Genomic DNA, 15,710 nt, shown 5'->3' on the forward strand with positions numbered 1-15,710 from the left:
AATTCTCTCTCCCGGTTGGCTCTGAATGCTCATCAGTCTGTCTCCTCTTCTTTGGTGTCCAGTTCCAGCCTGTGGTGAGCCTGGCTATCGGAGAAGTACTTTGCTAGACAGCAGGCACTGCTGAAACATTTGGTGGTAGGGGCTTTGTGTACTAGTCATTCGTGGATCGGTGCCATTGTAGATTTCACGTGCTGTTGTTACTTGCATGGAGGGCCGCTGCTTCCATTAAGCAAACCAGGCGGTCGCCTAGAGTGCCATAATTTTGGGGGCAGCAAAACCTTGCCAGTGCGAGGCCCAGAAGAGTGCTATATCAGAGCCAACACTACCAACGAAAGGAGCGTTTGTGCTGGGTGCCACTGCTGCCAGTAGGTGGGAGCAATGTGCCGGAGCTGCTGCTTAGTAGGTAAGTTGACGAAGTGGGTGAACGTCTGAAGCTTTGCTTAGAGCACCAAATATTCTGGCACCAGCCCTGTTTTAGTTTGAAGAAAATTATTTAAAAATGGACAGACTATTGGAATAAATGATTGATCTATATGGTTTACAATAAGCTAATTCGGCTGCAGGCCACGTTTGTCTGATACCTATTGAACTTAGCATTAAATGCTTCTGAATCTGGATTGTTTGTTTTTTTTTGTTTTTTTTTAAAGTATTTTGGTCACCCTCCTTGTTTCTTAATGTTTGTTTGTTCTGAGGTGTGCTTTATTGTTCCTGTGAGAGCTACAGACTTCTATGGCCAAGACTGGTCAGAGTATGAATGTGACAGTATCTCAGATACTAAAAAAAAAAAAAAAAAAAAAGTTTTGTAGTAGGGTGGCAAGAAGGAAGCCCACTTTGATTCCCATTTGAAGTATGCAAAGGGCTACTATAGCTATCTGATGAGAAGTTTTGTGGTCTGATGAAACTAAAATTGAAATTTTTGGCCTGAGTATGTGCTTTCGTTCTAGAATTTGTTGCCAGAGGATGTGGTGAAACAAATAACTAGCTGGGTTTAAGAAGGTTTTAAACAAGTTCCTGGCTGGCAGAGTCTGTAAACCATTATTGGCCTTGACTTGGGAAAGCCACTGCTTATCCCTGGTTAAGAGCAAGAAGGACTGGATCTGTTTGGGGTTCTGCTGGGCACCTTATAATTTCACTTGATAAATATTAATGCCTGCCTATGAATACCACCTCTGTAATCAGTCTGAGTTATAATTATGAATATCACTTTGTGTAAACTATTGTGATCTATACTTGGAACAACTCTATATAAAATGTCTAAATACTTTTGACATGGATTAGTCACTGTTGGAGACTGGATAGTAAGTTGGATGGACCTTTGGTGCCACCCAGTATGGAATTTCTTATGCTTACTATAAAGTTACATTTGGCACAAACCCAGAGAAGAATATTGGTGGCAGCATCATGTTATGGGGATGTTTTGTCATCGGTGGAGTCGGGGGCTCTTGTCAGGGGCAATGAGTGGGGAAAACCTGCTGCCCTCTGCAAGAAAACTGAAACTGGGGTGGAAGTTCAGCTTTCAGCTTGAGTGACCCAAAATATACCTCCAAAGCTACACACGAGTGGCTAAGGAATGAAAATGTCCTGATGAACATTTCCAGTCAGCGTCCCCTGATCTCAATCTGTGCTATGATGCAAAGGATGTTGTCCATTAACACTCCCCAAGGAACTTAACAACAGAGCTTGATAAATGGAGATCTATCCCAACAGACTTATAGCTGTAATTGCTAACAAAGGTGGGGGGAGGGGTGCACGGGAAGTAGAGACTTACCCCAATTTTTAGATTTTAGTTGTTTTTTAATACGTATATGCTTTGTCCTCCAGTGAAAACATGTTTGGTGTGGAGTATGGTTGTTGAATAGAAAAAACTGTGATGCTCTAACACAACAAAATGTGAACATTGTTCAGGGGGATGTAGACTTTCTATAACCACTCCATTATCTGGGGTTCATAGAAGACTGGATTATATTTGAGTTCCTGTTGTTAAATAAACAGAGCGATGTTTTAACCACAGAAGTGTTTGAGCACTATTTTTACCACTTTGCATGGACTTGCTTTACATTTTAATCCATGTTTTCTGTGGTGCTGATAGCAAAGCTTGCCAGTTATTTGTCACATCTTTGTGCTCTGCATGCCCTTTTATAATCCTTGCTTCAGAACAGACCTTAAAAGGATTTACAGGGCTTATTTTAACGAAGACTGCTTTGTGTTGTGATTGTAGAAAACATTCATAGCTTCCTTGAGAATCAGGCTTTTGCTGTGGAATCTGTTCAGATGTCTTTTTGCCTTGCTGACATTAAGCAAGTTCTAATTCATTTATTTTATTTTTGGTAAAGCTAAAACCTCCACAAATCTGATAGAAACAAATCCACCTAGACTGACACAGATGTTGGCTTCTCCTGTGATGTCAGCTGTAGAGGCTCCACCTTCTCCTCCTAAAAATGTCTGTAAAGAGATGACAACTCCACCCATGCAGGTGCCACCCTCGCCAGTGGAGGTGCGGAAGCAGATGACAGTTTCACCAGAGAAAGCTTTGTACTTTGATTGCAGATTAAAGCAGGTGAGTTAAGACATTTTACAGTTATGCCCACCTGTGTCTGCTGATCTAACAGCCTCACAACTGTTAGAATAATATATTTGTATTCTTTCACACTGATTAAGAAAAGTTTTTTGCTTAAGGACATCAAGTTAATGCAGTGCAGTTAGCTTGCTACTTAATAACTGATATCTCGAAGTTATCACCTTATTAATCAAAAAATCAGAGCTCAAAAACTATCAATAGAGACAAAAAGAATATCTTACAAAACTACACATACCCCAGTTTATCAACATCTGTATGACTGTTTATCAGCAAGCCTGGATAGTCTTCTGTAGTCACAACTTGCCCTGGTCCTCTTTTTTTATCATTCACCCTATCATGGATTCCATTGAAAACATTGACATGCTGTTAATCTAGTCTAGAGCACCTCTGTACAGATAAGTTGATCATTTTTTCTTATGAAGTTGGAAGACAAAACATTATCTAACATCAAGACTGATTTTTATGTGCATTGGTAACATTCAAAAAAGTGATTTCACTGTGATTAACTTTGTACATGAAATCTAATTTATTTATTTTTTTTAAATTTAGGGATGAATGATAGAAGCGACCAGTACATGTGATCCAGGTGGAATTGAACTTCATTCAATTCCACCTGGATCACGAGTGCCTTAAATCCGGTGTGGAATGTCCACCAAGTTAGTTTGTGCCAATGTTTGCCCACTCGTGTTCCCACTCTTCATTATCATTCTGGGGCTCTGCCTCTATCCCCTGCTTCTCCTTGCATTGTTTCACCAGCTTGTGTTCCCACTCCGTGTCTTCAAGCCATAGGCAGTCTTTGTCCGTATGGTCCTGTTTTACAAAAAGAGCATGTGTGCGGGGTGGTTCCTCTTTGGCTTTACCCACTCCTCCCAAGGGCTCTTAGTTTTCTGCCTTTCCATACAGGCAGTGATTTTCCTTAAGTCCATTCCTCGCACAAACTGCACGGAAGGAAAATGTATCTGTAGCCTCGTTCCTGAGTTGTGCCAGTATCTGAGGATTCTTTTTTCCTTCAATTTCAGGATCATCCCTACTTTGGAGAGTAGACTTTATCCAAGTGGACTTTACTCTCTGGTGTTGGCTGCGTCATTAAGTAAACGTCCATAACTTTGCTTCCTTTATAACGATATTCCCTTGCCAAATGACCTCTCCTTCAACAGTTGCAGCAAGCTGTGGAGAGGTTGTGGCCGATGGTCTTGGTTACAGATGACGTGCTGTCTGCCTCAGAGGATCATTGGTGGGGTTCCTCCATTCTCATTATGCGAGTAAAATTAAGCAACTAGGGAACAATTCCAAAGCGTTATTTCGTTTGGTTCACAATGTTACTATTGTTTTTTTTTATGATGAGTATTTCCTTCAGATTCCCTCTCAGCTGATGTCTTCTTGAAACACTTTTTGCTAAAGTTGGAGAAAATCAGACTAAGATTCTCCAATGTTACACCTTGGTATCACAATTCTGTTTCCTCTCATACTCCCACTTGGTCTTCCTAATTTCCAGTTTTGTGTCCATGAACAATGTTAACTGTTCTTTAATGAATGTCCCCATTTAAGCATTCAAAGCCATCAAGGATATACTCATGCCATCTTTAACATTCATTGTTAATAATTCGCTTCATTCTGGATCTGTTCCTGTTTGTCTCAAGAAAGCAATAGTTAAGCCTCTACTAAAAAAAAATAAAAAAAAATCTAATCTTGATGCATCTGATTTCCTCCTTACCTTTTTGTTTCTAAAATCATCAAATGTGCAGTATTACGTCAGCTTACTGCTTTTTTTTTTTGTTTGTTTGTTTTTGGAAGACAATGAAATCCTAGATTCCCCCCACCCCCCCATCAGTTTGGTTTTCGTCGCTTGAGTACAGAACTTTTACTAGTATCTCTGATCGACACTTATTAAACAGGGACTTGACAGTGGCCACCTCTGGCTGCAACCAATTCATCTGGCTTCTTTTAGTTTTGGGGGCTTTCCCTGGGTTATAGGACGTTCCTTTGGAACTGTTGCTGTTAGGGTTGGGTACACCTCAAACCTTTCTAGTATTGCGGTCTTGACTTCTGCCAGATTGGCTGCTTGACATTTGGCAGGTATGTGTTCCATTTGGCTTCTGACCAACCTCTCTTGGGCATTCCTCTCGAAGCTTTTCAGGAAAACCTCTGGGTCCTCCCCTGTCTTCATGTTAAACAGGACAGGAGGGAGTGGACTTCCCTAGGTTGTGATAGCTAGCATGGCTTGAGCAATCTGCACCCTCACTCCCTGCTGTTGTGAAAACTGTTCATGTAAACTTTGAACAAATTTCTGAAGCTGCTGCTGTCCCTCTTGTCAAGACGTGTACCAGCTGCTTCATGTTCTCTGCTCCTCCTTATAAGCTGTGTTAAGAACTGAAGGGCCCTGTATGGTGTCTTGACATGGGACAGCAAGCACATACTCAGAGCAGGATAAAACTTAAGAACATGCCATACTGGGTCAGACCAAGGGTCCATCAAGCCCAGCATCCTGTCTCCAACAGTGGCCAATCCAGGCCATAAGAACCTGGCAAGTACCCAAAAACTGTCTATTCCATGTTACCATTGCTAATGGCAGTGGCTATTCTCTAAGTGAACTTAATAGCAGGTAATGGGCTTCTCCTCCAAGAACTTATCCAATCCTTTTTAAACACAGCTATACTAACTGCACTAGCCACATCCTCTGGCAACAAATTCCAGAGTTTAATTGTGCGTTGAGTAAAAAAGAACTTTCTCTGATTAGTTTTAAATGTGCCACATGCTAACTTCATGGAGTGCCCCCTAGTCTTTTTATTATCTGAAAGAGTAAATAGTCGATTCACATCTACCCCTTCTAGACCTCTCATGATTTTAAACACCTCTATCATATCCCCCCCTCAGCCGTCTCTTCTCCAAGCTGAAAAGTCCTAACCTCTTTAGTCTTTCCTCATAGGGGAGCTGTTCCATTCCCCTTATCATTTTGGTAGCCGTTCTCTGTACCTTCTCCATCGCAATTATATCTTTTTTGAGTTGTGGCGACCAGAATTGTACACGGTATTCAAGGTGTGGTCTCACCATGGAGCGATACAGAGGCATTATGATATTTTCAGTTTTATTCACAATTCCCAACATTCTGTTTGCTTTTTTGACTGCCTCAGCACACTGAACAGATTATTTCAATGTGTTATCCACTATGACGCCTAGATCTTTCTTGGGTTGTAGTACCTAATATGGAACCCAACATTGTATAACTATAGCATGGGTTATTTTTTCCTATATGCATCATCTTGCACTTATCCACATTAAATTTCATTGCCATTTGGATGCCCAATTTTCCAGTCTCACAAGGTCTTCCTGCAAATTATCACAATCTGCTTGTGATTTAACTACTCTGAACAATTTTGTGTCATCTGCAAATTTGATTATCTCACTCGTCGTATTTCTTTCCAGATCATTTATAAATATATTAAAAAGTAAGGGTCCCAATACAGATCCCTGAGGCACTCCACTGCCCACTCCCTTCCACTGAGAAAATTGTCCATTTAATCCTACTCTCTGTTTCCTGTCTTTTAGCCAGTTTGCAGTCCACGAAAGGACATCGCCACCTATCCCATGACTTTTTACGTTTCCTAGAAGCCTCTCATGAGGAACTTTGTCAAACGCCTTCTGAAAATCCAAGTATACTACATCTACCGGTTCGCCTTTATCCACATGTTTACTAACTCTTTCAAAAAAGTGAAGCAGATTTGTGAGGCAAGACTTGCCTTGGGTAAAGCCATGCTGACTTTGTTCCATTAAACCATGTCTTTCTATATGTTCTGTGATTTTGATGTTTAGAACACTTTCCACTATTTTTCCTGGCACTGAAGTCAGGCTAACCAGTTTGTAGTTTCCCGGATCGCCCCTGGAGCCCTTTTTAAATATTGGGGTTACATTTGCTATCCTCCAGTCTTCAGGTACAATGGATGATTTTAATGATAGGTTACAAATTTTTACTAATAGGTCTGAAATTTCATTTTTTAGTTCCTTCAGAACTCTGGGGTGTATACCATCCGGTCCAGGTGATTTACTACTCTTCAGTTTGTCAATCGGGTCTACCACATCTTCTAGGTTCACCGTGATTTGATTCAGTCCATCTGAATCATTACCCATGAAAACTTTCTCCGGTATGTGTTTCTCCCCAACATCCTCTTCAGTAATCACCGAAGCAAAGAAATCATTTAATCTTTCCGCGATGGCCTTATCTTCTCTAAGTGCCCCTTTAACCCCTCGATCATCTAACGGTCCAACTGACTCCCTCACAGGCTTTCTGCTTCGGATATATTTTAAAAAGTTTTTACTGTGAGTTTTTGCCTCTACGGCCAACTTCTTTTCAAATTCTCTCTTAGCTTGTCTTATCAATGTCTTACATTTAACTTGCCAACGTTTATGCTTTATCCTATTTTCTAGAAGTTTCACTGGCTGGCTTCCTTGGATGTCAGTTAAAAGGGTGGCCAGAAGAGTATATAGATCCACAAAAGTTTTCAAATTGCAGAAATGGGAGTTTGATAGCTTCAAGATGGCACTGCAAGTTCAAGAAGAATCTAACACAGTCCCCTGACATGGAACAGTGTGTTGACAAGCTGCGTCGGGAGGGACCTTTAAACTAAAAAATAATTACAAATTTAAATAACATTATAAAATGGACCCAGTAGGCAAAACTGAGAAATACAAGCAGCAAAGCTTAAAACAAAATACTGATACAGCGCTCTCACCCAGCAATGATAGTGGTTTTGAATGTGTAGAATGGCACATTAAAGGCTGAAGTTCCAGCAACAGAGCTTAAATCAACAAAATGCATGTTAAAATGTCAATGTAAACAATCTGAATGTGGAGTCAAACACAGGATATGAATACATGCTAAAAAAAAAAATTAGAAAAACATGTACAGCAGAATAAATATAATGTAAAAGAAGTTTGGGGTAAACATAAATGAATAACTTAAAATGACAGCACAAATTCACTTTTGAATAAACACATAAATATAAAAAATGTATGCAAATTGTCAAAATGCATACATGAGAAAATAAAAGAAAAAGAGAAGTATATAAATTAGACAACATTCAATATGCTATGCATAGCAAAAGGAACATCTCTGAAAAAGGAAGATATAGCTCAAATGCATATATAAAAAATATTTTGAGAAGATAGTTGCCAAAGCAATAAAAGAGGGAGGGGGAAGAGAGAGGGAGGAAAAATTATGCAAAGTACCAAAACTTTTTATTAGAAAAAAGTTGACCATTCAATAGAAATACTCAAACTATATGATGACACTGAGTTAAGGAGATCTAGCCACCTCTGTTCATGTTCAGATGATAAACTGGGAAAAATTGCATCCCCAGATGACTTGGACTACTATTTCAAGAACACAGAAGTGGAGTTGACTCAGAGTGGCAGAGTTCAGACCAGGGGAGCAGTCTCACAAATAGGATACAGGAACAATGTTCATAAATACGAGTGTGCATTGAACGGGAAGTCTTGCCTACATATACCAGAGGGCAAGAGCAAAGAACAGTGTGTGGAACAATCTGAGGAAAAGCGGAGGGGATAAGACACTCCAGTCAAGAGATTAGTAAAGATTTGGATGGATAAGGAGAGCTTGCAAGCTTCACCAGTAGGTTGGTGAAAGATTGTAGTGGAAAACTGTTGCATTTTTATGTATTGTCATGTCTAAAAATAAATAACATTCTGAGAACAGTGGACTGTGAAGGAAAATTGTAAGTGAATATTCCTGGAATTTAGCCAATCAATAAACCCAAAAAATTGAATTTCAGATTCTTGCTAGATGAGAAAAAAGTTATCTGTGTAGCAAAGCCTAGGTAACGCAGTGGGTCCAAAAATTTGAAGGATACAAATGTATGGCTTCAAAATGAGAAACCTATAGACATGCAATGTCTGGGGGCCATTGTGGCACCCCTTGCAGTTCCTTTAATCTGCTGAAAGAATTTATTGTTGAAAACAATTTTTTGTGAGAGCAATACGGGTAAATTTAGTCAGAAAATGAACTAAAACAGAGGGGATTTCAGGACGTTGTGAAAGAATGGAATAAACTAAATTGATAGCTTCCAATTGTGGTATGTTGGTATATAAAGATTCAATGTTCAGGGTGGCTAATATACAGTCAGGAGAAGGGAGGACAATCTGTTCAAGAATAGTAATGATGTGGCTGGAATCATGGATGTAAGATGGAGCTTCAGGGATAATAGGTTTCAGGAAATAATCCACAAATCGAGATAGGGGTTCAAGTAGTGAACCAATTCCGGAGACAGTGGGTCTTCCAGGTGGGTTAACAAGGGATTCATGGATTTTAGGGAGAGTGTGAGGATGCAGTACTGTGAGTAAAAGAGCTTCACGGTTGGTGATGGCTCTGGCATCCAGCGCATTTTGGATAACTGAGTAGATATGAGTTCATAATGACGAGGTAGGGTCTACTGATAAAGGTGTGTAATAGAGGCGATTAGAAAGCTGATATACAACTTCATGAACATAAGACTCACGATTCAAAATGATGCCCCCTCCTTTATCTGCGGGTTTGATAACAATGGAATCATCAGCTAGAAGGGACTTCGGGGCTTTGCAGTCATGTAAAGACATGAAAAAATGATGGCTGCTCTGTGAGTCAACTCTGCTTCTGTATTCTTCGAGTGTAGTAGTCCAGCCATCATGGGGTGGCGATTTTTTTTCCCTTTTGTCTCAACATGAACAGAGGTGGATACATCTCCTTAACTCAGTGTCACCTTATGGTTTGAATATTTCTATTGAATGGTCAACTTTTTTCTAATAAACGTTTTTGCTACTTTTCATAATTTTTCCTCCCTGCCCCCTCCCTCTAAACATTTTTTTAGTTCTCAGATTTTTCATATACACTTGGACTGTCTTTTTTTGAATTTTACCAGATACTATATATTCAAATGAGGTACTTGGCTTAATTTTGTACAGCACAATTCCTTGGATATCAGCTATTGGAGAGGAATAGTCTTAGGCCTAGATTTATCAAAATGCAATAAATATTGCATGCGATAGGAAAAGACGTGTTTTATGGTAATAATTCACATTGCGATAATTAGGCTATCTTAGTGCTTCGCATAGGTATTATCGCAAAATGCGTTAACTTTTCGCACTTAGCTGAAATATCTACATAATTGCATTTTCCTATTTGCAAAGTGCTCATTTCACTACTTGGGGGGGGTGGGGGTGGAGAGAGAGAGAGACAGACAGACACTCTCTACGAACATTGTACAAATCTCATCTCAAACGCCTTAATGCATGCGAAGACGCCATAACGCCAGTTGATAAATGACCCGGTTAGATTGCTGCTGGATTGCTGAGTGTTTTTTTTTTTTTGCTATTTCATGCTTTATCAAATTAAATGTTTGTCATTAGTGCTAAAAAAAAAAAAAAAGTTATGCCATCACCCATATCTATCATCACAATGAAGATAATTTGAAGCCCATACATAGCTCGATACATTTCTTAGTTTTTGTCCATATATCTTGTGACAAAGAAGGTTTTGCTTACTAGTTTTATAAGCTTTTGGTTTTTTGTTTTAATGTATGTGTTCTGCTTTCTTATGAGTATTTTGTTTTAAAGTTGGAGGAGGAAATATATTTGAAGTTGGCACTAAAGGGAGCTGGAGGCACCATTGATCCTGAGCTGAAAGAGAAAATTCGATTTGTAAGTGGATACATTTAGAAATTTTTCAGTACATCCAGTGATGAAGTATTGCCGCTAATAATGTATGTGAACATATTACATCACTTTAAGATGAGGTGAGGGGAATAAAGTGAAAGGAAGAGGGAAGCACAGAATTCCTGACATCATTAGTAACACCTCCCCCCTATTCCCAGCTGTCTGTTTGAGCTCCTCATTTGGCCATGTAAGTAGTATCGTATTTCGGGTGTATTAGTCGCATTCCCCCCCCCCTCCCCCAGTTTTTGTTGGTGTGACTTATTCACCGGTGCGACCTATCTGCTAACTCTATCAGCAACATTCCTATTTATAGCAGGGTGCGACTTATTTATTGATTTAAAAGCACTTAATTACCTGCCTTTCCTACGTTCAGAATGGAGTACAATATAGAACACATCCATGTTCAGTGTGGGGTACAATATGAACATATACAGAATAGAGAGGGGGGAAGGCAATCCAAAATCTAAGGAAGGGGGAGAGAACAGACAAGTATCGGGAGGTTTTTCGGTAATGCTAGGGGTTAGAGGAGAAGGGACTAGAAGACTAGGTAGCATCAACTGAAGGGGGATGAGATGTGGGTAGTTCATTGTCATCTAAGTTGGGGAATGCTCTCTTGAAGACGAGAGGTTTTTTTTTTAGGGCTTTTTTGGAGAAAGATGTCTCCGAGAAAGATCTTACCTTAGTTAGGTTGTTCCACAGGAGTGGTTTGGCAGAGAAGAATGCGTGTTGTCTGGTTTCCTCAAGATGGGTGAGCTTTATAGGCAGAGAGACTAGTAGCATCTGGTTAGACTATCTGAGTTGTCAGAAGGCGTGGATTTTTATTGTTGAGAGCCATGAGTTTAAGTTAATGATTGATGAATGGATGATCATGGCAAGCTTATATTGTATTCAGTAGGAGATTGGGATCCAGTGATCTGAGTACAGGAGAAATGTTTGTGCATTGGAGTGTTGGTAAGGAGTTTTGTATGATCTGAAGAGGGCGAATGGTGTATAGAAGTAGGCCCGTCAGGAGGGGAGCTACAGTAATTGATCCCTGAGAAAAGAAGGGATTGAAGAACCGACCTGAAGTCTGCATATTCGAGAGAGGGCTTTTGGTGACGTAGCAGTCGTAGTTTATAGAAGGAGGAGTTGGTGATATTTCTTTTATGGTTGCGCATGGGGAAAAAGAGGGGTCAGTAGTGACTCCCAAGTTTCGTACACTTTGGAAGATGGAGTGGGAATCAAGTGATATGACTGGGAATCTTGACTATTGGATGGCGTGATAACTCAATGATTTCCATTTTGGATGTGTTGAGAGCTAATTTATTTCTATGCAGCCACTTATATACTGGTGCGACTTTATATATATATTAGAAAACACGGTATTATAAATGTGCCCTAAGTGCTCCCTGTTTGTGCTGGTATAAGGAGTTGAGGTTAGTACTTGCCAGTCTTTTCATATCATACTGGACTTGTGGGCGTTTTTCTGAACTCCAAAGCAGTAGTTTAATTTTCAAATAAAAAGGAACCAGGTTGGGGCTGGTGGCAGCCTCCACCTTCTACTCCAGTTGCAATGGGGAAAAGGAAGAAAGTTGTTCCAGGATGGTGGCCTAGCATCAAATTGCTACTTTTATATTTTATTCCGCATTTTTTTCAATATGCAGCAATCCTTAGGGTCCAAGTGAGAACATTGTTTATAGAAAATAAATGTTAGGAAAGAAATGGAAACAGAAACATTGGATTATTGTGCAAATACTCCAGAGGTATTGGTGCTTTCAAGCCTCAATTCAATATTGCTTTTTTATTTTTTTTTTTAAGATTAAGGATCAAGGGTGACACAGAACATGGGCCTCAGATAGGTACCTTTTTTATGTGATATGTGGAAGTACGTAATCATGGATAATCTAGTCTGGATACGGTTATACAAAAAGCATGCATCTCTTCTACAATTAAAGATAATTGCATGGTAAACATTGCAAATGTAATTAAAGCTCCCAGCTTTAAAGCTGACAGCTGCATGCTTTATTTTACAAAACAATAGCACTATTTTTACACTTCTCGATCAAAAACATATTACAATATAAAAAATAAGCCCCTTTATGCACAGTAAAAAAAAAAAAAAAAAATCCAATTAGCCCACTGGAGAGAGAAAAGGAAAATAACCCATCCAATATGACATGCTGGAGTTACATCTAAATAATAGGTTTTCAGAGAAGGTATCTATTTGAGCTTGGCCCATCCAGTCTTCATATTAGTGTCACAAAAACTCTGTGAAAGCCATTGCGGTGCTAGAAGACGGCTGTTTGGAGATGGTGCCACAGCAAGCAGAGCATGGTTTGGTGGAGTTGATGAGCTTGTGGGGACTAGCTAGGAAGTGGGGTTGAGAACAGGCCAGGTAGAGACTGCTGGCTGATAGGTGAAGCAGGCAGACGTATAGGCTAGCTGGTGGGGTGGACACTGGTTTGGTGGTAGGAGGAAAGTGATTGGGGGTACTAATTGGGGGAGGGGGAAAGCAATCTGGGGTTGTGGGGGTGGGGAGGATGAGCTGAGGGGGAAAAGTGTTGGGATATAAACAGGGTGTGGGGGGAGGGGAGTGGGTTGTTTTTTTTTTTACTGCCTTAATGGTTAGATACTGGTTTTCTGCAGTTTTAATTTGGCAGTTCATGGAGCCCAAAAAGAGCAACAGGCAGCACCAATTTTCTTGTATTTGCTGGCATTTTTGGCAGCAACCACGAATGCCATAGTGTTCTAGCAGTTTCCAATACCTACACAAGTAGGTAGTACCTGTGAAAGTATCCCTCAAGCTGTGCAGATTGCCAAAGTAAAACCTCTCTCTCAAGACGAGAAGCTCTGATCATGGTGAACTGTTAACAGTGCTCATGGAAGAATTCTGCTGCCACCGAGTAAGAACCTTTTATCATCTGGATTATAGTTTAATCAGGGTATTTTCCATAATAATTTAAATTGTATTAACTTGGCAAAAGTATGCAGAATTATTAATTGTTTGGTATAGAATTTGCCCAGGAATATCGCACGCAGCACACTACGGTGCAGACTCGAGAAAGGCCTTGTGTTGTCTAAAAGCTCATACTGCATCTTTTCTGTTGCAGTCTAGTGAATGGTATTGCATGCCTGCAAGGTGTGTGTGTGTGTGTATCTATCTCTTTTTTTTTTTTTTTTTTTTTTTAACCCAGCTCGGTCGGAACCAGTGCCTACATATGATGCTATGAACCTTCATTCACTACCGGGGATTATTCTCCCCCCTCCCCTGCTGTTTTGTGTCCCCTCCCAACTTTAGTCCTGTGCTGGAGGCAGTGCACCTGGGCTTCTTTTCGGACCCTGCACCATTAGTTGTTGCCATTGCCTGAGGAGTGACCACTCCCCTCTCCCCCCCCCAGGCTGTGAACCCTACTGCCGCAGCATCCCCAGCCAGCCCAGGGAGTGGAAGACTTCAGCTGGGAATGAAACCCAGGTGCCACAGGGCAGTGCATAGCATTTGGATGGCTCAGTCCATGCATATTCTATTGAAACTAATATTGTATTACTCAGTTCCAGTCATTGATGGCCTGAGAGGCACAATGAGAGAGTTTGTGATTTTTCCCAAGATATGCAATGCTCTTGAGTCCCTTTTTATAAGACAAGTTGTGATTATATTTACCAAATTTGGCAAATTAACTTTTGCCTGTAAATTTTTCTAGGTTATGAATATTGTGAATCAAACTCAATGTCAGAATGACAGCGACAAAACTATGTTGAAAGAATTTTGGTAATCTACAGGTAGATGAGGAAGAAAACCACTGTACATCTCTATTTTCTTCTGTCTTTTGTATGACCGAGCAGCAAAGTCATATTTCACAAGAAACAGAATGAAGCCCAGCTCAGGATAGGTCAGGCACCGGGATTAAAGGAAAAAGGCATTCTGTAACCACATGGTTTACTGCTCATGAAAGGGGCACTGCATTTTGCAGATGGAAGTAGTAGACTGGCATCACTGAACCCATTTTACAGGCAGTTAAGGCAAATTCAGAGGAATCCTATCAAGGCTGCAGCTGGGCATTCTTGTGGCAAATTCCTTGAGCTACGTAGAGCTAAAAGTTGAAACTGTTCAGTTTTTAAACTGAACTCTTAAATAACATTGCAAAAACTGGAAATTGCTGGCTAAGCTTTTTTATCATATAGAAATTTTCTGCAATACAGTCCCCCGACATGTTTCACCGGTGGGGCTGCGTCAGGAGGGACCCACAAATAAATTCTTTAAAGCTAAAGCAGAGGCTGAGGATAGACCCCAGGATCTGCCAGAGAATTGCACAGACGCTAATCAGTGCAGAATAATCTACTGTTCCCTGTACGTACCTGGATCAGTCCAGACAGTGGGTTGAGCCTTTTCCAGCAGTTGGAGATATAGGATACCCTTACAGTTTTTCTCTATCAGGACAGAGCCTACCCTGCAACCCTTCAGTATTTCTCTGTCTCCAGCAGATTCAGACAGTAGAACCTGTGGTTCCCTTTTTTTCCTCAATTTCTCTTTCCCTTTGGGGTTTCTTCTCAGAATTTTTCCAAGATCAAGCAAGTATTCACCATCCTTTTGTAATTTGATAAAAAGAAAAGAATCCAAATTGTTTTTATGCTTTCAAAATTTCTACTCTAACGGAGACAGCTCTGTCTCCTTGCTCTGCTGGGAGCCTAGGGGGGGCTTGCACCTTGATTATTCAGCCTAGGCTCCCTTTCCCGGTGACCTGTTTGCTGTTTGGGGGCGATACTGGTGGTCCAGTCACTCCCCCTTTTTCTGGCTGCACTGACCCTGAGAAGCTAATACCTCTGGTCGCCCAGCAGGGAAGATTAATTCCCCTGCACTTGCTAAAAAAAAACCAAACAGCAATGGCAAAAAAAGTAGATTTAATTTCTCTCTGCTTTGCTAACATAGGGGTTACGTACAGGGTTCACTCGCCTGCATAAGCTTTCCCCTGCAGCCCGGCTCAGCTGAACGTCTCTGCGGCGGCTCCCTTTGATCGTGCCGTGTTCTTCTGCCTGCCTGACCTGCGGCTCTCCCGCGACGGGCTCTGCTCCGGGTGCCTGCCGGGTGGAGAGGGTCTCTCCGCGGCAATGCCAAGAACTACGGCCTGGGGTCTGCCTTCCCAGTGTGTGGCTAGGCCATTCCCTGCCCGAAAAACTGCAGGAACGGCGGCCATTTTGGGGGAGGTTTTTTCTTCAGATTCAGTGCAGGAAGAAGGAGCCCTCTGCTGTTCTGGATGGCCAGGGTTCCGTTAGAGTCAGGGTGGTGCTGGGAGCCCCGGTCGTCGTCCCCCCCCCCCCCCACCTTAAAGCCGTCTATGCTCCCTGATCCGGACTCCGATTTGCTCCTAGGGCCTCCCCTAGAGGGCGATGACCCGCAGGTTCTCCGTTTGTTCCAAAGGGAAGAGCTGGACTCACTCATTCCCTTTATTTTGGACGA

At 41.1% G+C, this 15,710-nt stretch overlaps 1 protein-coding gene across 6 annotated transcripts in view; it reads left to right on the plus strand.

The window, feature by feature from the left end:
* Window positions 1-15,710, plus strand: part of TDRD5 (tudor domain containing 5) — a 139,265-nt gene that overhangs the window by 21,774 nt on the left and 101,781 nt on the right. For all 6 annotated transcript variants that reach the window (XM_029618463.1, XM_029618461.1, XM_029618466.1 and 3 more), the window contains exons 4-5: window positions 2,334-2,557; window positions 10,181-10,264. In XM_029618463.1, coding sequence (XP_029474323.1) covers window positions 2,334-2,557; window positions 10,181-10,264 — 308 coding nt within the window. The remainder of the gene's footprint in view (window positions 1-2,333; window positions 2,558-10,180; window positions 10,265-15,710) is intronic.

This window comes from Rhinatrema bivittatum, chromosome 10, assembly GCF_901001135.1.
Source record: "Rhinatrema bivittatum chromosome 10, aRhiBiv1.1, whole genome shotgun sequence".
Taxonomy (NCBI): domain Eukaryota; kingdom Metazoa; phylum Chordata; class Amphibia; order Gymnophiona; family Rhinatrematidae; genus Rhinatrema; species Rhinatrema bivittatum.